At 35.8% G+C, this 25,920-nt stretch overlaps 1 protein-coding gene across 4 annotated transcripts in view; it reads right to left on the bottom strand.

Moving 5' to 3' along the window:
* LOC139119897 (nicotinamide/nicotinic acid mononucleotide adenylyltransferase 3-like) overlaps window positions 1–25,920 on the bottom strand; it is a 57,634-nt gene that overhangs the window by 15,450 nt on the left and 16,264 nt on the right. The window contains exons 3-5 of one of the 4 annotated variants that reach the window (XM_070683846.1): window positions 23,511–23,829; window positions 22,335–22,562; window positions 3,237–3,358 (exon numbers count right to left, since the gene is read on the bottom strand). In XM_070683846.1, coding sequence (XP_070539947.1) covers window positions 3,237–3,358; window positions 22,335–22,562; window positions 23,511–23,829 — 669 coding nt within the window. The remainder of the gene's footprint in view (window positions 1–3,236; window positions 3,359–22,334; window positions 22,563–23,510; window positions 23,830–25,920) is intronic. The other 3 variants (XM_070683847.1, XM_070683848.1, XM_070683849.1) reach the window with 3 other exon arrangements.

Genomic DNA, 25,920 nt, shown 5'->3' with positions numbered 1-25,920 from the left:
GTGATAGGGTTTTTATGGTAAAGCTGGGCTGTAAGATTCCTCATGTGCTATTTATAGCAATTATGCAATCTGTGTAAACAGTGCAATGAAAGAGTTACATGATTCCTTATAATGCTTTTGATGACCTTGAACTTCTTAAGTTGCAAACATTTGTCTCTTCAGTGTGCTTTCTCTGAGTACATATAGTCTCAACTTATTCAACAGAACTTACTTGCAATGTTAATTTGAGAGTTAAAATGTGCTTGGTTAATAGGATGAAAATACTGATAAAGATAACAAGCTGAAGATTCTTTATAACCTGACAGATATTCTTGGGTTTTTATGACATAATCTTGATAAGCAAGGCATGTTTACTTTAATTAGAATGTAATTAACTCTTGTTTATATTATTATAAGCAGTAGTACCGGGTATCAAGTTGAACAAGCTGATATTGATAGGTTGGGCGGCTGTTGGAGGTTAAAAGCTGTAAAAATAAATGTATGTATGTATGCATGTCTATCTGTCTGTCTGTCTGTCTGTCTGTATGTATGTATGTATGCATGCATGCATGCATGCATGTATGTATGTATGTATGTATGTATGTATGTTAGTATGTGCGGATGTATGTCCATCCACATTAAAAACTCCTAAACCGCAGCACCTACCATCTTAGTATTTGGTGGACAGGTGCACCCAGGGGTGAAGATGTGAATTTGTTCAAATGAATATGCCAAAGTCAAAAATATGCAAATGTGGAGGGAAAAAAAGGAAAAAATCCTGCAAATTGCTAAAACTCTGTAACCACTGACCAGATTTGGTTGAAACTTGGTATGCAGGCTCTTTATAGTGACTTTAGTTACATTTCTTCAAATTGTGGTGAAATGTTGAAAGTTGTATTTTTGGGGTGATTTTCCCATTTTTGGTCAAAAAATCTTATTTTCTGAAAGCGCTCATCCCATTGCCTTGAAAACTTGTATGTATTATCCCAGGGTTTGCCTTTGTCAGATTCGTTCAAATTGTGGTGAAATTTTCATATTTGTATTTTTGGGGCAATTTTTCCATTTTTTGTCAAAAAATCATTTTCTCCCAAAGTATTTGGGGATTGCTTTAAAACATGGTAGTCTTGATCCTAGGGTGTTTTCTGTCAGATATGTAAAAGTCATTATGAGATGGAGCATTTCATATTGCTGGGGTATAAGATTAATTTGGACTTGCAATGGAATTTTCTTAGTAATCAACCTGTAAGAATGCAATGTCATGTGTGTACTAGTACTTAGTATCTCTGTAAAATGGGAGCACAGTGTCATTGACACTATTTTTTGGAGTGAAATAAGAATTTGCACTTGACATACAAAATAAAAATTATGAAAAAATCACCAAAAGTTAGCATTACTGGCCCTTTAATATCATATCATTTTTTATCATATCAGATACCATATCATATCAAATTAGATTTTTTTATGTAATATTAATTTCTAAACACAATGCTTTTCAATATCATTTGCATTTCATACTTTTGGTTATGGCAGTTGAAACTTGCTTACACCACACAACATCTCCATGATTCACGTAAAACACTACCGATACATCACTGCCATGTCCAAGTCAGTTCTGAACTCAGCTGGATGTCTCTGTACCGATCACAGATAACAGATCTGTCTTGGTAACTACATGCACTGAATGACGTGCATGCTGAGGTGTGGTTCATACCACAGTCTCTACAACCACATCAATGCCACTGACTGATAAGCAACATGCACCCTTTAAGGACAGTGAATTCCCACTTGCTGACTATCTTATGACAGTGCTTTACATATTACTTAAGGTAGTATGAACCTTGAAAATCGAACACTCAAACTTTTGCTCAAACTTTCCTCAAGCAAACATTCAACCATGCACTTTCAAAATTAAGAGTAAAAATCGGGGGTCACTGTGCAAATTTTGGTCCCAGAGAATTTTACCGATATTTGAAATTCACAATGGCCGCCATCCCTGAGTTAACTCTATGGGCAAAAATAAAAATATTTGAAAAAAATGAAGACGGTGAAAATTTTTCTAACTGCAAGAACTTAAGTGGTAGATCAGAAAAGAATTGTAAAAATTTGAGTCCGAATATCTGTCCCTAAGGTGCATTTTACCTGACGTTGAACTGTGTCTGTGTAAAAGATTCATCCAGTATCAGAAAACGAAAGCAAAGAAAACCACAGACAGATTTCATAATCAGTTAACCATTGTTTTTTCTTGGTTTTGTGATTGCAAGAATCACACGTTTCACACTTTGGCCAATCCATTGATTTTTGCTCTCACATTTTCCAGTATTAAACTTGGAAGGCAGAGTTTGAAACACTGTTTCAGATACGTTTAATGTCTGGAAAATTCTAATCTCCTGGTATATTGTGTTTGAGTTTGGGCATGACGCAAATTTCTTGAACACACATCTATCACACATATACAGGCACAAAGACAGAGACATACAGTATCAGTATCAGTATGACACAGACTCCAAACGATGAAGCAGCATCTTAGGACACTTGAAAAAGCCCCTGGGTGCAAATAAATCGTGAGTGTAATACTCTGACAGGAAAATGGATGGATACATGGACACTGATATAGCTCAGAGTCTCTAAAGATTGTACCAACAGGGACTCAAATGCTGGGTGGCATAATCCACAGTAAGACATTAAACAGTCATTTCAATGGATTACTGTAACATGAAAATATATGCACTCAGGTGTAAAATCACAACATTATAATACCATTATCCACCTGTATGTTCATCCCCAATTCCAATGTGTACAGGTCCACAATCACCATTGTAGACAATGAGTTTTGGGTCAAAACACAGTTGTGAAAGGGTTAAATAGGATCATACAGGCATACCAAGAAGGAAATGATTGAAGGAAATAAGTGCTTGGCAAGCAGTGGATGACCGGTGAAACAGGTCACGAAAATCGAATTTTTTTAAAAATTGCATACTTTCTATGAGAAAACTTCTCTGATAAGATTTTAACTGTCTTTGATTGTTTGATCAGTTCCCTGCCAAAACATACAAGAAACTACAGAATATCACCAGGAAGATTAAAACTGTCCTATTGAAGTTGACAATAGGATAATTTGAACTCTTTCTATTTCCAGATGTCTGTTTACAGATGTACACCACTGAATATTGATCGATATTAAAGTCTTGTTAACAGTCAACTGATTGAAACCAAGACAGTTGGTTCGATTAACTTATTTTTCTGTTATTAATACTTACATCTTCTTCTTTCCACAACCCAGGGACAGCAAAGGATTCTAACATATCAGCCCCACACAGCAACATCAGCTGCACCGGCCTCTCATACTCCGGACTGTTGATTTGTGAGAAATATCCATCATCTGAAAAATATAAAATACCAAACAAAATTGAAGCTTCTGTGTGCACATTTGAAAAACATGTAAATTTGGCTGTATTTTGGCATCAGTAGTGCAGGGATGATTTCATGAAGTGAACATGTACAATTGTACAAGACAGTGGTGCTGTACTCATTATTGTGTCACTTTTATGAAATTTACACACAGAGTGAAATCAGTTTTCACAGATGGTCAAAACTATACTCTTGGTACAACATGGAAATATCCTTAATGTTAGGCAGAGATAACACATTAAGTATTCCAATCATGGATTTCCACAGTGTGGGGTATCCCATTCATCTTGGCGTTGCAACCTTCCTCACAACAGATGATTACAAAGTAAGCTGCGGAGATGCTACAGAAGTTAACCTTTTCCAATGCTTGCCTGAAACCCCCTCAAGGCACTTCAACGATGTGTTTGCCACCAGACATTTATTTTCACAGAGGAACACTTAAGTGGGCTATATTTACTGATAGAGTTGGCTATCTCTCGGAGAGGACACTGAGATTGCTATTTATCTCTGGTTGGCAAGTGCTTTTCACCAGATTACTGCCAACCCTGAAGGCACTATACCTCTAACCACTAACACCAGTACTAATGCATGCCCTGGGGATACAGATGGCTAAAAACTTCTCTGCTTTCATTGCTAGAGCTTTACAGAGAGAGTCAATGACACTCAACTTATACATATTTGGCAAATTGTCTGATTTATTCATGCAGAAATATTGAGATGCCAGAGATGTAAATGATAACACTTTGTTTGCAGATGAAGTTTGTCTTCAGTGAAACTTATACCTATTAACTGGATTATTTCTGGTCAAATCAGCACGCACACCATAACTGGTGTCAACACTAATAAAAGCACAGGTTATTGACTTTGGCAAATGTACTCATGTTATCAGTGCATGCATAATATGGGTACGTAAGCTGTAGTCTATGGTACGCTGGTACAGTGTACTGAATTATATTACCATGCCTTGCCTGTCGCATTTTGATTGGTCGAGCTGAACCACGTGACTGATCACAAATACACAGTAATGGTCTGTTTACATGCCCGTGAATATGAATAATAAGATTAACAACTCATAGTGTCGTAACTTTACAGCTCAAACGTAAATCATAATCAATCAAAAAATAAAATCGAGCACTTGAAGGTCAAGTTGAGATACTTTTTTCTGAAAACATATCCGGATTTGCCAATATTTTACAGCCACATGACAGTGCATCGCGTATTGCTCAGTTCTGGGGCTAAGTTTTCGTTTCGCTCCGAAAATTTTTGCAAATTTTGACGATTTCCCTGGTTCGTTGATAATATAATGGAAATAACGGACTCCACTCTGACCATAACAGACTCCGCTCTGACTGGAGGAAAGCCAAATTAACGGGATCGGCAAGCCTCGACCGTTAAGTTTTGGCTTTCCTCTCGCCCTTGCCCATAAATAAACGTTAATGGTCAGCGCGTCGCCCGTTATTTCTATAATCATAGTCTATGTAAGTTGGAGTCTATGGTACGCTGGTACAGTGTACTGAAATCATAGTCTATGTAATTTGAATGATGAGTTCATAATTTTGACAATTCACAATTCAGTCTAAAAACTCAACTCAAAGTTCCTTCACTTTATTAGGATAATGTCAGCCTACAGGTTTTGGTACGGAGATGTATTTGAGGTAGAAGTTTACTTAATGATAATAATGAAGAACTGCCATGGAAGTTTAACCACTCATAATACAAAAAGTTGCCACTACATTAGATCTGGTTATTTTGAGACACTCACTGATGAGCTGGAATAATTCTAAACCCTGATTGCAATCATGGACTATCAGAGGTAATTTGCAATACAGAACCAACATTTAATGAGTTTTGTCAGCTGGGGTAATGATGCACTGGATTTGTAAAATGAATATTTTATGACACCGCACACGTTCGCTCGTGTCCAGAATAAACATCAGAATTTGTAACATTGTGGATAAACGTTTTTGGTGACTTGCTTGAGAAAAACCTACATAACTGAGCCGAGTAAGCCAACCCATTCATCCAGGCCAAGCACATGATGACTTGACAATTCAATCAAAAATTTGGGTCCCTGTGTGTTCAATTTAAAACAATATCATTTATGATTCTTGACAAGTGTAAAATTTGTTATTCATACACCAAATAAATATTATAAGAGAAAGGAGAGAACATGTTTCAAATGACACCAACTGATAGACGATGAAATAGTATTAAAGAAATGTTAAAATCATAGCAAGTACATGATTTTCAAATGATGTCTACACACTCAAATATTTAAGAAAATCTGTTCTGTTCTTCAACTAAAGGGCAAGTAAAGTACACATCCAGTTAAGATTTTCAGTTGCTGTAAATTTAAACTTAACACTTTCTGCTAAAGGTTTACCTTTTGTGAGTGTACCGGTATTGATAGAAACAAAGATTGGAAGATACTGGAGTAAAAATCTTAACATTAGTCTAATGGTGTGACAAAACACTGCTGAAGCACACCCCTACCATTCTCTCTGCATACCAGAATTACAAGTTGCACATTTTGATCAATTCTTATTATCAGGGTGATTCATCCACATAACATTTGACTATTGTTAAAGTGAACAGACAGAGTATTACCACTGTACAATATTAAACCTGCAAGTGTAATGCTATTTTAGATTTCTGAATACACTGTAACTCTCTAACAGCCCTCAAAGGGTGACCATACCGTATTGACTACGTACTCTCTATACACACTCAGTGGGCGTTTATTTCTTCAACATGAAAAGACTCTGCTGAGAGTCAAACAATAAATCTGATAGTGTAAAATGCATACAAAAGCTAGAGTGACATGAAAAAAACAATAAAATGATTTTATGATTGATTAGAGAGAAACTGAAACACATCAAGAAATTCAGATCATGGTTACTTATCACAAATTCATTTCTAAACCCTGTATATGCCACACATCAGGTTACAAAGCATCTGCTGTCACAGGAATTGGAATAACTTCCGTTCTACGTCATCACAAGTATAGAAACTCCCACACACTGTGAATAATTCCATCTTTCTTTTTTTGTCTGTTTCTTTGCAGGAAATGTGGACATCTGTTATCGGCAATGGATTTCCTTTAAGGAGCTCTGTGACAGAAATGCAATATTAATGCTCTTTCCTTTCCGACGATGCACTGAACTTTGAAAGACAAAGTTATCCTGCCACAAATGGCTCCTGTTGTTGATGCATACACAATATGTGAGATGTACAGCCTACACAAATTTGCCAACTTCTTATATCAAACTTTTTTCAAGATTTCATTTAGACGAACATGATGTGGATTGAAATAAGAATTTAAACAGTGCATCGAGCATTAATTGCCCTTCACGTTCCCCATCTGAGTTCAGAAAAAGATTTGAAGTAACGTATATTATTGAGCTAAGACAAGCATGACAGGTTATCAAGTTGGTTATATTGTAGAAGCATCACCTTTTTGATCAGTTGTGAGTCTTCATATGCTGAAAACCGTGGTGTACTCCGGGCTATTTTGTTTTATAATACGCTGTATAGCAGTAAAGGTTAAAATCACTATCCCATACAAATATCATCCAGTACGTCTAAATATCAAAGGGTGTACACGGTGTGTGGGTGAACGGTCTATTATCTTATGGAAAATATGATGTGCAAAACTGCATTTCATGGCACCAAAATTTCGAACAAGAGCATGAAAAGGTAAAGATCAACAAATTTTACATGTTTTATGGTCATTTATCTTTGTGCAGGTATTTGCCCTACAAAATGACGACGTACAGGTGTCATACGGTATATTATAAATAATATTTTTTCAATATCAGTCTTAGTTTTGACACGGCAAAGTTTCTGTATGCCTTGACAGCATATAGAGCTGAAGTCATCTGATATCAGTTTTTCCTTCTGAAATTGTCAGACGGCTAAAAGACTGCTAAAACCATTTTGATAGCTTATTGTACACTAATATTGAACATGACTTCTGCATGAGAGAGTGTCACAGTACAGGTACATGCATGGTAAAGACGACTACAAACCAGGAAGCAAAACAAACTTTCCAGCTATACAGATTATTCCACGTGCGATCACCATTGCACTTGTGAAATCTTCCCTCATCCCGCAGTAAGCCATGAAGAATTCCGCACACTTGTCCGAGATATCCTAATTGACTCTCAGTGGTACGGAAACCGCTAAGTATTGGTTAATTGGAGATGTATGTCCAGACTCTATACCTCGACAGCATCTTGCATCCCATCTAGCTTTTCATTTTAAATCTTCCGACTTGATGGATTTTTTGCTACTCGATCTTATCCAAATCAATGGGAGGTAGATCATTTTATCGATGAAGTGTGTGCTTCTAATGGACTGCACTCATTCTAATGATCTTGGGTACACATAACCCACCTGAATTCAAAAAAAAATTAGCTGATGAACGACTTCAGACAGTAACTCTCTGTCGCCAGAAAGACGGCAATCTCCCTTTCATGTCAGGGAAATATTTTAGTTTGATATCATTGTGAGACTGCAGACACTGTATTATTGAGAGCTTGCTATTTAATTTCCATTTGTGAAAGATTATACTCGGCTAGATCACGTCTTTCATGTAAAAGAAAAGAAGAGACGTGAACGACTTTTTGAGAATGGTGAATTAATTTAAAAAGGAAGTGTGTACAGACAGAAGGAAATTGTTTAGATCTGAAGTGTTGTTCAACTTCTAGAAATGGTCGACACCGGTCTTTTACTGTTGACTGCTCATTGCAAGATCCCTAAAGACTATTTCCTGGATTTGTGGGCAGATTTGATGACATCAGAATTCCTTCCACGTTCGGTGTTTCTAGTCATACACAGATTTCACTAAGTTGTATAATCCCCCTTTGAGGCCTGGATGCATGGCAACACTGATTTCGCAGTTTACTTCTGGCAACATCAGCAAGAAAGAGTCTGTCAACAGTATTTCAGTACCATTTGATATCGCAGTTGTCAGTTGTCAAAATGCAGCAATACTAAATCAAATTATGGTATCATGTGTTGCAAGATTATTTAATTCAATTTGATTATTGGTTTGGGGCATTCTGTAATCCATAGATATGACCCTTGCATTGCATCCTATGCTGTAAGCTGATCAGCAGAGTCACATAGCCACGTCACAGTCACCTCTCCATATTATGTATTCAGGATCAGAGTTCTGAAAGACTCCAGTCGATTAGTGTGCCTGTTTATGTCAGCTGTACATCCTGAACTCTGACAAAAACTCGTCCAGCGCTAATGCCTCGGATCAAAACCGTCAAAGGGGGACCTTGGAAACGATTCAATCAATTGCCGACAAACCAAATGACTGAAAAAAGAAACATTTTCTAGGCTACTTTTGAATGCTGGACTTTAACTGACAAGGCTATGGCACCTTGTCGCATTTGACTTGCACGACGTCACAAACGATTTGACACAGATGTATCGTATTGAAACAAGCCAGTGATAGACTGTTGATTTGTTTGTCGTGATCAATGGGCACAAGGACTATTTTCTTTCATTACTTTGCCTATCAATTCCAGCTTTTCCATTTCTTCTAACACATTCTCATTCATCTCTACTCGTTGAAAATTCTAATTTTGTCAAGGAACACCAATTACACATATTTCACCCTTCTCTGCTCCAGGCTGAATTTGCTTGCATCAGAATCGAAACAATCCTTACAGAAAAACTGACAACACTGACGGCTGGGTTTTCCTGTGAAAATATCATAAGCTACACTCTCATTTGACAAGTCAATTGGTGAAATGAAAATGTTGAAATGTAAAGAGTATTGTCATGAATTTAATATATGAATTAGGATTTTTTATGTTTGTTGAATTGCAAAATATGTTTAATCATCCAAAAAAAATACAGACCCTTGGGTCTGTGACTGAAATCACAAGAACTACAGATTTCTATTAAAAAGTACCGTTTTGCAAACTTTCTCCATGTTTGGTTAAGAATGTACAACATTATGGAAAATACTGGATTTTTAAATACGGTACATGTTCTTTTTTTAAAGATTTGTACTTTGTTGGTATGTATATTTGACATCTGGATTAATTTCAATGTATTGCAAACCCAATAACAAGGTTTATGCACATTGAGATTGTTGAACAAATATCATTGTTTAGTAATTAGTATCTGATAAAGGCTTGCTGTCAGGTCATGTTCCAGTCAATAAATTGTCATCCGCAGTACATATAAAACAAAGTTCAAGGTCAAAGATAGTTGAATCAATATTATGTGTATCATTCAAACTGACTGTTCCATTCAGGTTTCCAGCATCAATACCTTTCATATAACGAGTGTCCACTTCTGCATTTTGAACCTCAGCTTACCCTGAAAAAGTTTGATAGAGATGGCAAAATTGAATCTGCTAGGGACACTGTTCTGTTTTGACTAAAAGGCTTTTGAATTCATATATGTTTGAATTTTTTTCTCTGTGGAATAATCATAAAATCCTGTGATGACAGTATCATGAGAGAAGCTGATGCTATATTTTGTCTGACCTGCACTGGTGGTAAAAAACTCCAACAAGATAATGCAAAGTATCTAACATGGGATGATTTTGTTATGAGGCAAGATGGGTGAAGAAGATCCAATAAAACTGATATTAATTAATGTGAAATATTAGCACCATTTTATAATAATTACACATCCATATACAGATTCTGCGTATCTAGTTGGACAAAATCAAGCTGCCATTCTCGTCATGCCTGGTGCCTTCTTCGCTTGAATTTCACAGCAGGTGCTGGAAACCATTACAAGTTGTAATTGTGGTCAGCATTTGGTCTGTGTGATTCTTACTTATTCACACAATCCATCTTTTTTGCTGTAGATGTTACACCAGTGAAATTCTCACAAAATTTAAAATGAAACCTTTTATTTTCTTAATCTGTACATCCTTTGCCACTCTCCTGATAAACCTCCCCTCTTTTATAGTCAACACAGTAAACCACTTTTACAGGGCACTCTCTGAAATTATGAAGATAGGCCTCCTCAGCTCAAGTCCTTACCAAATAAGGAAAAGCACTAAACAAGAGGCAGGTCAATGCCTCTGTGTCGGCGTTTTCCAAACTGAAAGGTGGGTGGATGATGTCACTTTGTGGGGGCCCTGGAGACAAGATGTCACTTTTGGAAATGAAGTCTCCGGGCTCATCAGAGGCTAATGTGTTTGCATAGCGGAAATAAAATTGCAAAGAGACAGTGTTACCATCACCAGTAATCACCATCACACATCTAGGTGGGAGCAATGCTTCCTGTGTCATCTTCTCCGCTGATAACATCAATGCAATATTAAAGCTTCATTAGCTGTAACTTTTGATTTGTTTTCCATCATTTTTGTTCCGCTTGTATGATACCGTACAGTTTCTTGTTCACGCCCACACAATAACAACAGAATGCCTCTTAGTGTTCAACTTGCCAACATTGTATATACTGTATGAAATTCTTAAATCAAATGTTGACAACTGAATTAGATCTGGACTTGAATTCCTCTGTTAAAGCCAAATTAGCCGCATCTTTTTGCATTTTTTTCCATAAGATGGTTTGAAATCAAATGAAACTTATGTTAATTTACTTACTGAAGTGTGACCACATATTGGTTTTCAAACATTGGTAACGAAAGTACAACTTAGATTTTAACAACGAAACAATTTTCAGTTTATAAGTTACATATGGCTGCCATGAGTGAGTGCACACAAACTGTGAAAAATTGAATGAATCCATCAATAGTGACATTTTCAAAGACAGTATGGGTTAATATCAGTGGCTTAATAATCAAAATTCTCCGAAGATTGAACGATTATTTTTGGTGAATAAAATGCAAAATGATACAGCTTATGGGGATTTCACAAAAACAGTGCACATATTGTACAAAATGTTTTGTGGTTGCATGGCTAATATTGGGTATTCCATCAATTGAACATAGAAAGAAGGATTGAAATCAATTACGAGATTGAAAGAGACATTCCACTGCCATATAAAGAACATCTTTTGAATGCTTATTGCAAAAACATTTCATCCCGGTATTCATTCAGTTGTGACTGATAAATATTTTCCTAAATTAGACTCACTTTCAAATTAAAATGAAAGTGCTGGCACAAAGAAAACATTTCTACTCTGTTTAATAAGGATAAATTTTCCTGTTCTTAACTTGTACATGCACATATAATAATGCTCTATTTTTGATTTCAGACCTCTGATGGTTACAATTTTTCGTAACTAACACACAACCATTATTTACATAGATACTGAAGAAATTCCATCACAAGAAACAACAGCTGAACAAACAGAACTCTCTCTTGTGGATGAAATCAATTTCCGATCTAAGGTGTTGAAAATAATTACGATCGATTATGTCAGAGCAATTAACTCTCAGTTTGATTGGGTTTGGAGGCTGGCACACTGGGGATTGTTAGGCAAGAATGATCACAGATTTTGATGGGGATGAAATTTGAGAATCTAATCCTGTCTAGTGAAAGGTATTTCTTTGTCCGAAATTAACATGGACACAGCATTAAAAATCTCATTATGAAAGAAACAAACAACTGATACACTCATGTCTGTTTGTTTGTTGTTGCAGATAACATTTCAGTTGTTTGAAAAATTAATTTCCAACAAAATAAAATAGCTCTCAGCCTAACATTTACTGATATTTGAAATACCTGTTCCAGGACAAGTAATGAACCCTTCCAATTAATGAACTCTCTGCAGAAAATTTAGCTCGTAACCCCATCAAAGTATATATTTTCTGAAAGCCTAGCAAATACTGTGTTTTGTATTATTGGACAATTGTTTACAAAAGGACCATGTGACAGTCAATTTGAATAACCACTTAAAAAATCATGTTTTTTTTCATTTCCCTGCACTAACGCTGCAGTATTTCCGGTTGAAATTAGTGTTATAAAAAGGTGCCATGTCACTCTTCCAAAGTGTGTCTGCCATTTTTCTTTTAGGCTCTAGAACATTTTTTAAGATGCGACGCTTTTGTTACAAGTTTTCAGTGAAAGCCTAAACTGTACATCAGGTTTCTACAACCTTGGTGCCTTCTTACAGATTTGCATTCATGAGAAATCACTATAATAGTTTTCATATATATGTCAGAATTGGGAAAAAATTGTTAAATGTAACTTTTGATGATTTTATTGCCTACTTTTGTTTTAATATCTTCTTGTTCTACTCCCCAGTGTGTGTTGAGATACACAGTGTTCAGCTTGTCAACTCAGCCTGTATGCATACAGACCACATTGTTATTATTGACGGGTGAATTCAATTGTAGCTGCAGTAACAGTGCATTCTACATGTACAAATACAGTATTAGCAAGCTAAAAATGTAGGTATTTCAACATGCTATAGGGAGTTGAACATGAACTTGCAATGGTCTTGTGAAGAATGGCAGAAATAAGATACAACTTGCTATTCTTATGTATAGTCATATCTAACATCTCTCAAACTTCTATGCTGAGCAAATGACTGTGGAAACAATCTCACTGCTGACAAGTAGAGGAGAACAAGTGTCTGGAAGGCTTGTGGAAGGACTTTTTTTTGCAATCATGATTTTCAACACCATGATGAACCGACAGACTCTGAAGCGCAGTAATTACGGTTTTTGAATTGCTGGGCACTGATGGCTCGGCTCATTCAATGGTAAGACAGTTCTCACATTGTAGATGCCGTTGGGAAATCACTCAACGCAACTCCCGTAAAGATAAAGACATAGCTGGCACAGAGGAGCTTTGCCCGCCTGATTTTTTTCATCACTTCAGGAAAACAAGTCAATTCAGATGATGCAATGTACGTAATTTGACTTCATTAGGCTAGCGCTAACTGTAAAAAGGAAACAAACATCAAGGTGGACTCCCACCTTAGAGTAATCACTGTTGAAAATCGCTGTGGGCTTTAAATCTCACACATATTCTAACAGTGAAGTAATGAGTCTGTTTGCTGGAAAAACACCTGCATTGCCTTTCTGCAACTGTTAACACACTCTCCCTGAGTGATGCTGTAAGATTTACCATTTGCATTTCACATGTACAATTGCATGCCCCTGATTCAGGATGTCTTGGATTATCTTGTGAAAAAATTACACATGGTTACAAGCATGACAAATCTTCGGTCCATCATTTTATTTCTGTTGTGCACAATCCCTGTAAAAACTTGCACATCCACCTTCATTGCCCTCAAAATGTGCACACAAAACTTAATGAAATGGAAATCGAGAGGTTACGGTATCAACGGAAGCAGAGAACCATGTATTTTTTTCATTACGCTTACAACTTTTACTACCTGTAAATGCCATCCAAGTGATTACTAATGGAAGGTTTATTAATTTTGAGTAGAAATGTCGTGAATCTTTAATTTCAATCATCATTTGACTTTCAATGTTGCCTTGTTTAGTGTAATGGAAAGGTGACTTTACAATCATCGATGTAGTGACTCTGAAAACAGGGCTGAAATGTTGATAAAACTATAAAAACTAGGGAGATTTATAATCATAACAGCACATGGCAAAGATAAAAAAATCCCGTAAGTATTTAGGCTTTTCTGCATTACTAGTGTCCTATGGGACATGTTATAAAACATTTTGATAACTTCAACTATGCAGAAATGAAATAGCGAAGAAAGTCCTTTAGTTTGCTGAAAGGCAATCCCGTATAAATCTCTAGCAAAGTCACAGCACAGATTGCTGGCTTAGTGGTATTAAAGTTGAAGTATTTTACCCTTTCATCACCATGGTTTGGCCCAAACCCATTATTACCAATGGTGAATGTGGACCTGTTTACAGGACATTGGGGGTGAACAGGTTAAAACTTTTGTTCAAACTTTTTTCGGGGAAAGTTTAAACAATTTTCTTTCATAGTAAAGAATAAAAGTCAGGGGTCACGATGCAAATTTTGGTAATCCACAAAAAAAATAAATCTAAAATTTACTGAAATTTGAAATTCAAAATGGTTACTATCCCTATTTATAAACTTGATTGGGAAAAAATGCATTTTTTGATTTTCATAACTGTGAGACAGTGGAAACTTCCTTTTCTCCACAAAAACAGCAGAATATTTAAGTAGTGTAAAAATTTGAGTTTGACTGTCTTTTCATAGAGGCACATCCTAACCCAAGTCTATAGACCACAAAAAATAGCAAAATTCAGTGCCGTAGATTCAAGGTACACATGAAAAAGATGATGAGATAGTACAACCATGAATGAGCAGTATAATTCAACAATTACTAAAACACAGGGAGAACTGAACTCAAATCTGTGATCAGCTTGATTGAAATTCATGAAGAAATCACCCACTGTGTCTGAAGCTGTGTATCGAACTATTCTCCAATTGATGCTTGGTTCTACTGTGATGCAGTGAACTTGATTTTCTTCACAGTCCGTTATTATGGATCCCAAGACATGATGTAACTGGTGACGTTTAACATTTATGAATGAACCTCATAAAAAGATTAAAACATTTTAAAACAAACAAAACTCAGACATGAAAACAGATTACTCTCCTATCAAGGTTGATATTAAAAACAAAATCATTCAAATCTTGCTTTCCGTTTGAAAAGAATTCCTGTGTGACAATATCGAATATCCCTATGATGTTTCACAATTCCCAAAGCAGAGCTGAGGGAAAGTTTTCAAAAGATTGTTAAACGTCTTGCCATGTTTTCTTTTTCCCAACAGAGCTCTTGATAAAATATTCAAGGATGCGGACGTCATAAATTGTGAAAAAGTTTCCTTCTCTTAGGACATGATTTCAGAAACACAAATCTCTTTGCTAAATTAAAAATTCATTAGGGCAATCAATCCCCAATGTAAGACACTGGATAAATATTAACACCAACGACGGTTAATAATATATGATATATCAAATTACATTCAAAGTTTGTTGACCATCCCCATGTGGATATACGTAATGATCCTTTCTGATTCTGGATGATGAAAGCTTGCAATTATGTAGAGCAAACATTCACTGTTGTTCGTATTGGACAAATGTAATTTGAAATTCTCTCGAATTTCGGGAGGATTGTTCAGATACAGCAGAATGGCTCATCCAATGTGAGTCTAATTTATCATGATTTTGAAAGGAATGTGAATGAATGGCACTCATATAGAACATAGACTTTGCAAACAAATTTAAACTTCATTCTCATTGTTTCATCTGTAATTTAACAGAAATGTTTCTTTTACAATTCAATCATTTCTTTATCTTTCAATAATTTTAATTTTTCAGTAACTTTTTGATATACCTTTGTACAGTACTTTTCTACAAAATTAGAGCAGGATCAATGACAAGCACATCTTGAAGACTTCAGCTTGTTTAATAAATCTGCAGAAATAAAGTAAAACATCTATGGTGTATAATGTACATTTTCTGGTACCACTGCAATATGAACAAAAAACATTTCTTAGGATTACAATTATAAGGGCCATTTTACACTAAACACAAACTGTAACTTGCCACAGACTCATTCCTAGAATTACCGGGTATCACTAATAATGATCTATTTATCTGCTTTCACTTTCAATACAATGGTATGAAGTAAACATACACTCTTTGTGCTACAATTATTGGTGGAAGGAGTTCCACAGAAGCTGATAAAATCTACCCTCTAATTAAACAGTCAACATTTTTTTAGAAAAATTGTGAGTTAGCAATCTTCATTTTAAGAAAAGTCAACATCCTTTTAAATCAAGGTTTGTGTTGAAAGGACTTCAAAATGGAAAACAAACTATGCTGACCCAGGGTCTGATAAAAGTTCATATCCATTTGGATCAGCGTGGTTACTTTGAATCCATATCCATACGAAGGTTTTGTGTCATCAATGCTTGGATTCTGTTAGTTATTGTGCCTATAGAATGATAGTTTTCCTATTCATACCAGTGAAACAAAATTGAGATTTTAACTGTATTCTTCAGCCTACACATTTCACTGTAATTTAGACTTCACTGATTAAACCTGTCTTCTGGGTACTGATTTCCTTCTGATCAATAAGAAGGTAGTGACGCTAATGACTCCAGGAAAATTGACAGCTGATGATAATCTGACTCAAAAAACAACATCAAAGTCACAAAGAAAGGCGGTTTTGATATTCTATAATCCTAAAATTGAAAGGCAATTGGATTCAATTTCAGCAGAAATGGACTAATAATCTCACAAAAGCCGATTATTGTTACCTTTTGGGAATTTGTAGCGGAAGTTACACAATCTGAAATCAATACTGTATTTTGGACCTAAGACTTTGGCAAAGAGGAACCGTCACTGTATTATTCCTTTGAGATCTCATTTCATCCATGTAGTTAAAAGACTTTGAAGCACGCTTCAGGACTCTAGATGTATTTAAAGTGACGTAAAACTGTGTGTTGTTGCAGAAGAGGCTTTGAAAGACGCACTGTGAAATGTCAACAGGTAAATTTTGCATAAGAAACTGTATTGGTGAAAATGCCATTCAAAGTTGCTCGGCAATAAATATTGGAAAATGTCAACGAGTGAAGTTTTATGACTTAAAGTACAATCAGAATGTTTCTGTCAATGTTTTGTTTGATATGTGTTAAAATCTGACCAACTTTCGGTTTCATCAAATTTGCAGATATAAAAATGTCAAATAAGAATTGCTTGGTTTCACTGCAGCTGGGATAGCACTGCATGGAGAATTGCAAAAATGGTGAAACAGTCAATAAAATAGAACATATATAATACCATTGCAACCGTGAGAGAATAGTACCCTTGGCTGCATTTCCTAAACTCTGTCACTGTATTTTAAAAACAAACTGATTTTACTTTGTGAAATGCCTTATTGTAACCTCCTCAACATTATTTCATTACATAGGAACAAGAATGTTTTAAGTTGTCTACCTGAGTTGCACTGTTATTTATTTCCTTTCCTGAGTCCAGTTGAAAATGAAGTACCTAACACACAACAATTATGACAACCAATTATCATTTATCATGACATTGGGTTGACATCTTTACACAAGTTCTCAAACTGGACAAATTCTTTAGGTGTATTTTCGACATTACTGTTGTTAAGGGAATATTTCTTTGGGAGGTTGTTACAATTCATATTTAGCCTTGGTTTATTTTTTCTCTCATCACAAGGACTACCATATTGGTATAAGAAAGAAAGTCTGAATATCAAAATACAGTTTTCTGCGAAACCCCCAGGAATCTCATACAAATGTTTGTTTTAAAACTGGCTAACATTGACCATCAGCAGGAGTACTGTGTCCTGATATGTTTATGTGTCCTGAGAAATGGCGCTGACTTCAACTTTAAATGGTTCATTGGTGTTGGACCATTATTCACACTGCATAAACACATATCCATTAACCAGGATATACTACATCATAGCAATTACCCATAATGCATTGCACAAAGACATTGCCAATTTCAAGGCATTATGAACTCTATGGTCAAAATACACTGGGCAGTTTTGATGGTCCCCAGTACACAGCTGAATAGTTCTAAAAGAAATTCCGAATTTAACTCCTATATTTGTCAGAACTCATCACTTTCACTGAACAAGTTACAGTGTCTGCGCACGATTGAATTTGTGCCTTTTTCTCTTCATGCTTTTCCAGCAAAATCAATCCTGACAAATTCAGAAAACCCATGATTAGATTTGTGCAGAATTCACAGAAGACGCCGACAGATTCACTGATTTTCTTTGAATACAAAATCCTGACTAAATGCCTCTAATCAGTACTTTCCCCTTTTTTGCAACAAAGACAACGTGACCTAACTTCAAAACTACCCTGAGCATTCTCAAATATTTGTGGCATAAAATCTAATAAAAATGTGTTACAAATTAGATTTGGATCCATTACGGTACACTGTTCAGCTGAGATCTATCAGCATTTGCATTCTATTAAAATACAGAATTACATAAGGGTAAATGAGACAAAAACTGTTACAGCCACTGATATAATACACTTATTACATCTGCTTGGATGAACACAGGAAATAGTTCTTGCTTGTTCAGCAGAAAGCCAGACTCCTGAATAAAACATTTTCTTCCGTTGCTTGATGAAATGAGTTTGGCTCACTGAGCTTCTGTTTGGTTTTGAAATCGGTTAATTTCATGGTGTAATATTCTACTTGGTGTTGAAAGAGGTGAAACTTCACATTTTGTTCATAAATTAGGAAATTGGAGGCTGGTTTATCACAGATGAGTTGAGCTGTGCAATTTCAGGAAACTTAGTTATGAGGGCAGATTTTCTTTCCTTGGTCATGATTCTAACACCATCGTCATGACGAAGAATTTTCCCAAGATGTAGTCAGACCTTGCTCACACTACCAATACAATGATTTTGTTTCATGTTAAAACCTAAAACATGACATAGGAATTTGAAATCTGTTTCAATTCTGTGGTTTTTTATTTTGCAAGAAGACAATGTTAAACATAATCTAACTCAGCAATGGTAGAGCCATTGTTCACTGTAACGTATATGTACTTTAGAACTTTCAGTTGAATTTGTCAAAGTGACAAAAATTGACATACATGTACGTCTACAGATAAACTGTTTTATCCCTTTTCTGACAAGCCAGCCAACCACTGACAGCTTTGTCGGTAGAGTCAAGATGACAGGGCTTAGCAACCTTGCGACACCTAACCCTGGGTGCATGCGGTGAATATACAGGCCCGGAATGACTATTTTGACAAAACAATCACTCTTTACGTGTAACAACGGGAGGCATAAAACCTCAGCAATTACTTGCCACGACTTTAACGCCTAATCTGATCTTCTCATCAGGATCAATACAGGTGAATTGAAAAGCAGAGGCAATTATACCAACAACATTGGAAAACAATCAATAATATCACTATAATCCATATTTCCCCTGTATAATAATGAAACAAGAAATAAACATTGGGTATTGAAGTTTGTTAGCTTGTTAGTAGGAAAAGAAAATTACAGAGGAAGGTGGCTCTAAATCCCTGAGAATACCTAAACTATTTTTTAGTTGGTAGAATAATTGACCTTCTGGTACATTGCATGGGATATCACAAATACAAGATAATTTGATAATTTAACCCTTATCCTGCCAGACAGTATCACTTCCCCATCAGTCAAGTCAGTAAAAAGCGGTATTGAGCCAAAACATGACGTATTTTCACCCACTTGGCTTGGTCTGTTATAGCATCTTTAGTCCAAAAAAACCAAGTTTACAGTATTTATGTTTTCAACGGCCTTCAAATCTACAGTATTATGTTAAAATACACATATGGAATATGTTGTGTTTCACTAATTTTAACCATCTTGACCTGATGGTGAAATATGGACTTGGCAGAAAGAGGGTTACCAGACAACATCATAGGTATGACTCAAACACAACAAAATTTTTCAATATAGCGACTCAAAGAATTTGCACCTGGTAAAATTTCAAATAGGGAAAATGTTCACATAAATTTTACATTTTGAATCAAGTTTTTAATGATAAACTAGCTGCTTTGAAAGTACATATTGCTAGAATGAGCCCTCAGTGTCTGAGCTAAGATTGCTTACATATTATGAAGATAGCCACAACTACAGATGCTGGTGACTCATACATTATAAATAACCAATCATGACAAATTAACAGTTACCTAGCAGTTTAACTGTGGGAGTACTACTTTACATCATATCAACAGCTTTGATCCATGCCTATGTTTTATTTATTTCCAAATTAATTTTTTAGAGGAATTTGATTTATTCCTCAAAGACAGACCGTGCCTCTTGCTTGCATAAATGCAGAAGATTCACAGAAGCAGTATCGTGATATTTTGTCATACATTACATTTTGATGATTTGAAAAGTGTTTGTGTCCTCACGTTGCAGCCATGCTGATGAAAGTAATTATGGATAGTTCTGCTCAAGCAATAAATTCATTATACTATGTATGCATAGTCAATAATATTTGATTAAAAATTTTTTACAGATGACTGACTATTATACCCTAAGAATATACATATTTGAATTTACCTGTACATTTGAAAATAGCTGTAAATCATGGTTGCCGAGTTCTGACAGGGAAATGTGAACACTATACTGATAATATTGTTGGCAAGTATAGAAGATTACTGTTCAACAAACTCAGAGAATTTCCATGTAGAATTAAATATATGATGCAGTGGAGACTTTCCTGAGGGCTTGCTTTCCACACTGAATATACGGTACATTTCAGATTTTGTCAAGCTGCCATCATGGTAGATACACAATCATTTAATTGCAAGCTGTTCACAATAACAAACACAAAGCTATAAGTACTTCCAAAAGTGAAATTTCAATAATTTCCAACACAGTACTCTATAGGCCTCTGACATTGACCGCTTCCTGAGCTATGAGCTAATATTAAAATATATCTGCAAATTTTCTTGCATATCAGTCCAACCTCAATAAAGATAATATGGAATGGGTTCTTATATCACAGAAAATTTGCGTATCAGCGATGTGCGTCATTTTAGCTTGGAGGGCTCACTTACCACCACTTTACAGTTGGATTGACATGGTCACTGAACACACTGTGTTGGGATACGGCAAATTAAGCATGCATGGAATTGCTTTCAAGGAGGCTAAAAATAACCAAGAAAATCAGAAGACAAAACTGTGTCCACATTTATATTAAACCTTGTGGGCTTTTTGTCAAGTTCCTTGACTCTTTGTCAGTAGTGATATTTGATGTGCAGCAGAAATATGATATGGAGGTTTTAAAATTCAGTTTCAGTATCTGTATATCTTGAGAAGTATGTGAATAAAGAGGTCAACAAACGACACACTCTTTCTCAATGACAAGACCTCAGAGCTAATACTCTTATCATATATTGATATAAAATTCACAAATAACATTTTTTTTCCTTTTACACTTTGGACAAAATCTCCTTTGACAGACAAACTACAGTTTGAGCTGAAGAGTAACACTTGTCTACAACATCATTAATGTCAAATCTTCAGGAAGAAAAGGTGACTTTATAAATTCTAAAAGAGGCCAACACAGGTAAATGGAACATTGTGAGGGAAAAAAAGGACAGAGTATTAAACACAGCACAGTCAGTTCATACTGTTATGAGACTAATACCATTTGCTCATTTTACGATTAAAACACTTTTTTGGCGCTATTTGGATAATGTACTCAACACTTGACACAGCGACACGACAATCAACAAACAAGAAAACAAACAAAACAAAACAAAACAAAACAAAAGCACAAAGGCCCACCACAGCACAGGGACAGACATGACAAGTAGTCTTATGGGTTAATAAGTGCAATGATTCTCCCCTTGATGTACAAGGCTGACACAAAGTGTGACATCGGAAGCACAGAAACACAGCTTTCACTCCACAAGAGCTGGTTGGGCTCTCTGCAAATGACAGAAATGGACAATATATGACGCTCTGCAGTTCATCCCGCCATCAGTGTGTAAGTTTCATTTCCAAGACTGAGTGATGACATCAACTCTTACAAAAAAGCACCTAGCCTCAGATGACTTCTACTGCTTTTCTAATTCATTTATCGATAATCAGGCGGTATAGCATTGTCTTTTCATTAGTAATGTTAGATTTCACAATAACAATTTCACTGCAAATCATGCTGGGTATAAAGTCACGCACTCACAATGCGCACGTACAGCTGAGCCTACTTTAGGGGTTAATCAGAACATGCAGATGCATCCATGCATCAGTCCTAGAAACATTATAACCATCATAAATTAAACCACAGGTCATGCATCATCATCTACACTCACATCTGGGTGAATTTATGTACTTTCATTTACTGCCGCAGTCATATTACTGGTCGCATCATGGCTGAAAAAAAAAAACTTAAAAAGAAGCCTATTTCTTCAAATCTTGGAAACAAAACTTAAACATCACAGCAGAATGAACTTGCAGACAACAGCAGAAGCACTTTGAAACTCTTTTTTTTTTTCCTTAAATTTGCATATTAATTTCAGCGATATGATTGGTCACCTACCAGGTGTTCTTCCAACACGGTTATCGGAACCTGATGCACACTCTTGGTTGTTCTGAGTTCCGTCAACGTCAAGGTGGAGTTTTCTTCTTTTAGATCGGCTGACTTTTTGGCCATCAAGAACAGGGGAGGTGCAGAAATTAAAGGGTGAAAGAGCTTGAAAACATTCATTAACATAAAGATTAAACGTGCAACATGAGTTTCGGCAGTGCACCATCGACATGTACGGCTCTGGTTATGAGATGTGATTGGGAAGGGGTTGATATGAGCGGGAACATGGCATGCAAAGGATAAATTAAAATACGGCAGCGATACAAAGTTGGGAAAAGAAGGGAAAAGGGAAAGAGAACTGAGTCAAGCTTTGCATATCTACGAATCCTACAGATGTAAATTATCTATTTCATGGCTTGAAGAGTAGATATCAGTGTTTAAGAAGTGCAGTCATCTCAGAATGTGACTGGAAGTTATAGATGAGATGGACTTATACAGTTAATGCTTTATTCTAGAGTTACTGCAGTGGCTGTCAGTTTCAGAAGAGTGTGGTGGGGGAAAATACTGAAAAGTCTACTGATACACTCTATGGTGATTACTTTAATGGTGAGGCCAGCCTCAATGCACATCCAGCTCATGGGACAGATGTGCAAAGGAATAGATTAAAATGTTAGTACTGACATAACACCCTACACCAACCAACACAATGTTCCGTTGTGAGAGGACAGGGTGACTGTTTTTTAAAAATAATTTGACTGGTAGATTGATGACAATGACGGATTATCCAATGGCACAATGTATGATGTTATTTCGCACACTTTATGTGTTATGGTAACTTCATTGGTAACACCTAGTATTGAACCTTACAAGTTGATCAATTTAACCGGTAAATCGGAAAATATAACACTGATTTGCAATTTTTAAACAATTAGCCTTAGATAAAATTTACTTTAATTTTTAAGTTAGTTCAAGAATTAATCTTCAACATAATGTTAAGATAAGTAAATAGATACTGAAATACAAATAGAAACATAATTTAAAACCAGAAATTTATTCATTTTTCATTCAATATCTACCTAACAAAGAAAATTCATATAATTCTTACGATGCTGGTACATTCTCAAGCAACTACTTTATTACTGATATCATTGAGTTTACAACACACACGGTCACATTGAAGTCACCAACCTGTTGTTGTAAAGTTCGAATTGGATTCGATCAGATCCAAATTCTGCTGCTGTTGCTGGATGCTCCTGCTCCGTCTCGTCCTCTTTGCGATGGATGTAATGTGTGACACCGAACTTTGGAGTTCCGGCCGCTTGCTTCTGTTGCCGTTGACGGAGTCGCTGATATATCTGGCATCCAACACTGCTTGGTGGTGTCGAAGGACCTTGGCTGTCTCCAGCCACGTGTCTTGTTCGCTTTCCCAGGGGTCAACAGTCAGCCACGTTGATGACTCTGCCGCCAGCCTACTCATGGCTACTCTGTGTTTACATGACAACAAACCCTGAAATGAACAACACAAAGCAGTGATATTTAGAAATCTGACTCTCTCAAAATAATAAGGGAAGTTTGGATAAAAGACATGAAATTAAACCATCACACAAATATTAATGTGATTGTTACATTATTTCTGTTCACTAGGAAGGCGCAACATTTTAAAATTTGATAACAATTGTGATAAACCTTTCAGAAGCTGTATCTGAAAATGTAAAAATTCAGAAATCATTCATGTACCCGTATGCTCTTTCGACCCCCCTCCCTCCCCCATACTGTCTAGATCCTGAAGATTTTATATTATCATGTTTTCAACCAGGATCATGTGAAAATATGAAATCAAATTGCAACAATATAATAAAACAAAATTTTAATTAAAGACACGGCTTCCCATTTTAGCATTGATCTTTTTGAGCTGAAAGACGACAAAATGAGTGATTCTTTTTGAATTGCAACCCATGATTAAAGAAAATCAATCATCAAATATAATAGAACTCACATCACATCATAAAATATTTGATGAAATGTACTGGACTTGTTGTATAATTAATTTGTGTTTTTGCTGTGGGCAATAATGAGATGAATATGAAGTATGAATGATACATTGCTTGACATTTCATGATACATGCATGTAATCAATGATATGTAATCTATTCCTACATCATTAAGGCTGCATTTTTTTATATTATACACCTTGTCTTGAATTATGATAACCTGAAGGTAGAAGTACAATAATGCATAAATCTATGTGGAGAAGGACAGTGTGAAGCACTTGTAATAAGCTGTACCTGCCATTTTACATTTGTCATATCGTAGTTCGTATCTGAAGAGTTGAAAACACTAATAAGACAGTGAATTTTAATGGCTGTTGCCAAGAGACAGACATCACGGTTGTATTCTCCATCTTCTGGTAATCATCCAGTGGAAGATGAAATGCAGTTTTAGTCTGCACAAAATATTAAGTCCAAAGAAATAGCTTTCTCAACAAAAACAATCTGTCACATGATACACACTAAAGCCAGCTCATTTTCCTACTGACAAAATGAAAGCAAGTGTAAAATGAACAACTTGCATACAATATTTCTAAATTACATAAGCCAAGAAACACCTACTGGCAATTACATTGCTTATTCAATGTTTTGTATTGTTACATGAGAAAATTTAACCTTGTTTCGATTTAAAATTTTTACTGCTACAAAGTGCCATGTAAACCTTTATTTAAAAGCAAAGAACAAATATTACTGCCTTTGGTAGTAAAAGTACCAGATGACATTGGCTGATAGTCTGGACCTTTGTCCTCATAAATTATGCACACTGTGTTGTCCAAATAACATCAAATTCTTCTACATGCTTCTTGCTTTTTATTATTGCATAACTTTTTATTGCAGACCTTTAGTTGTCCTTTGGCTCATTTGGAAAATTGGCAACGGTGAATGTGTTTTCCCAAATGACAACAGAGCTTGGGATTTTAAGAGCAAATGAAACTGTAATGACCGTAATGAAAGATGTAAAGAAAAGTGTGTTATTTGAAATACATAAATTGTAATTATTCACAGATGTCCATGGCTAATGTGGAAATAACATTTTCATGGTGCCAGTGTGGATATTGTGTACTTTGCGATTGCAGCTAGGCTCGTCTTGAACATCTCCTTGGTTTTGGTATGATACAGTATCCCAATACTTGCATCAAGCGTCATCTTCTGATTTTCTGTTTAGTACAGCCATAGAACTGCTCATTTGACTTTGAAAGGACTCCAGCTAAGAAACTTTACATCACTCACATCGACACGTGACTCATTCAGGCACATACAGAAAATATGAACAGAATACTGACTTGTATGGCAGAATTGGGCACAATGTAAAGAATATAGTGACTTCCATGACACTAAGAGCCAATTCTAGAGGGAAAAATTTTGTGATATAGCAAATCATTTCATAGGGAAACAAGTGATGTAATTTTTTAGGTAGCAGTCCTCTCACAGTCAAACGTGCTTTAACAGAAAATCAGAGCATGAAGCTAGATGTGAGTTTGGGGTTGCATCAAAATTTTGATATTGTTTAGGCCTATGGTGTGAAAATCTGGTCGTGGAATGGCTTATAA

This window comes from Ptychodera flava, chromosome 20 (genome assembly GCF_041260155.1).
Source record: "Ptychodera flava strain L36383 chromosome 20, AS_Pfla_20210202, whole genome shotgun sequence".
NCBI classification, from domain to species: domain Eukaryota; kingdom Metazoa; phylum Hemichordata; class Enteropneusta; family Ptychoderidae; genus Ptychodera; species Ptychodera flava.
This window is presented reverse-complemented; position numbering and strand designations above follow the sequence as displayed.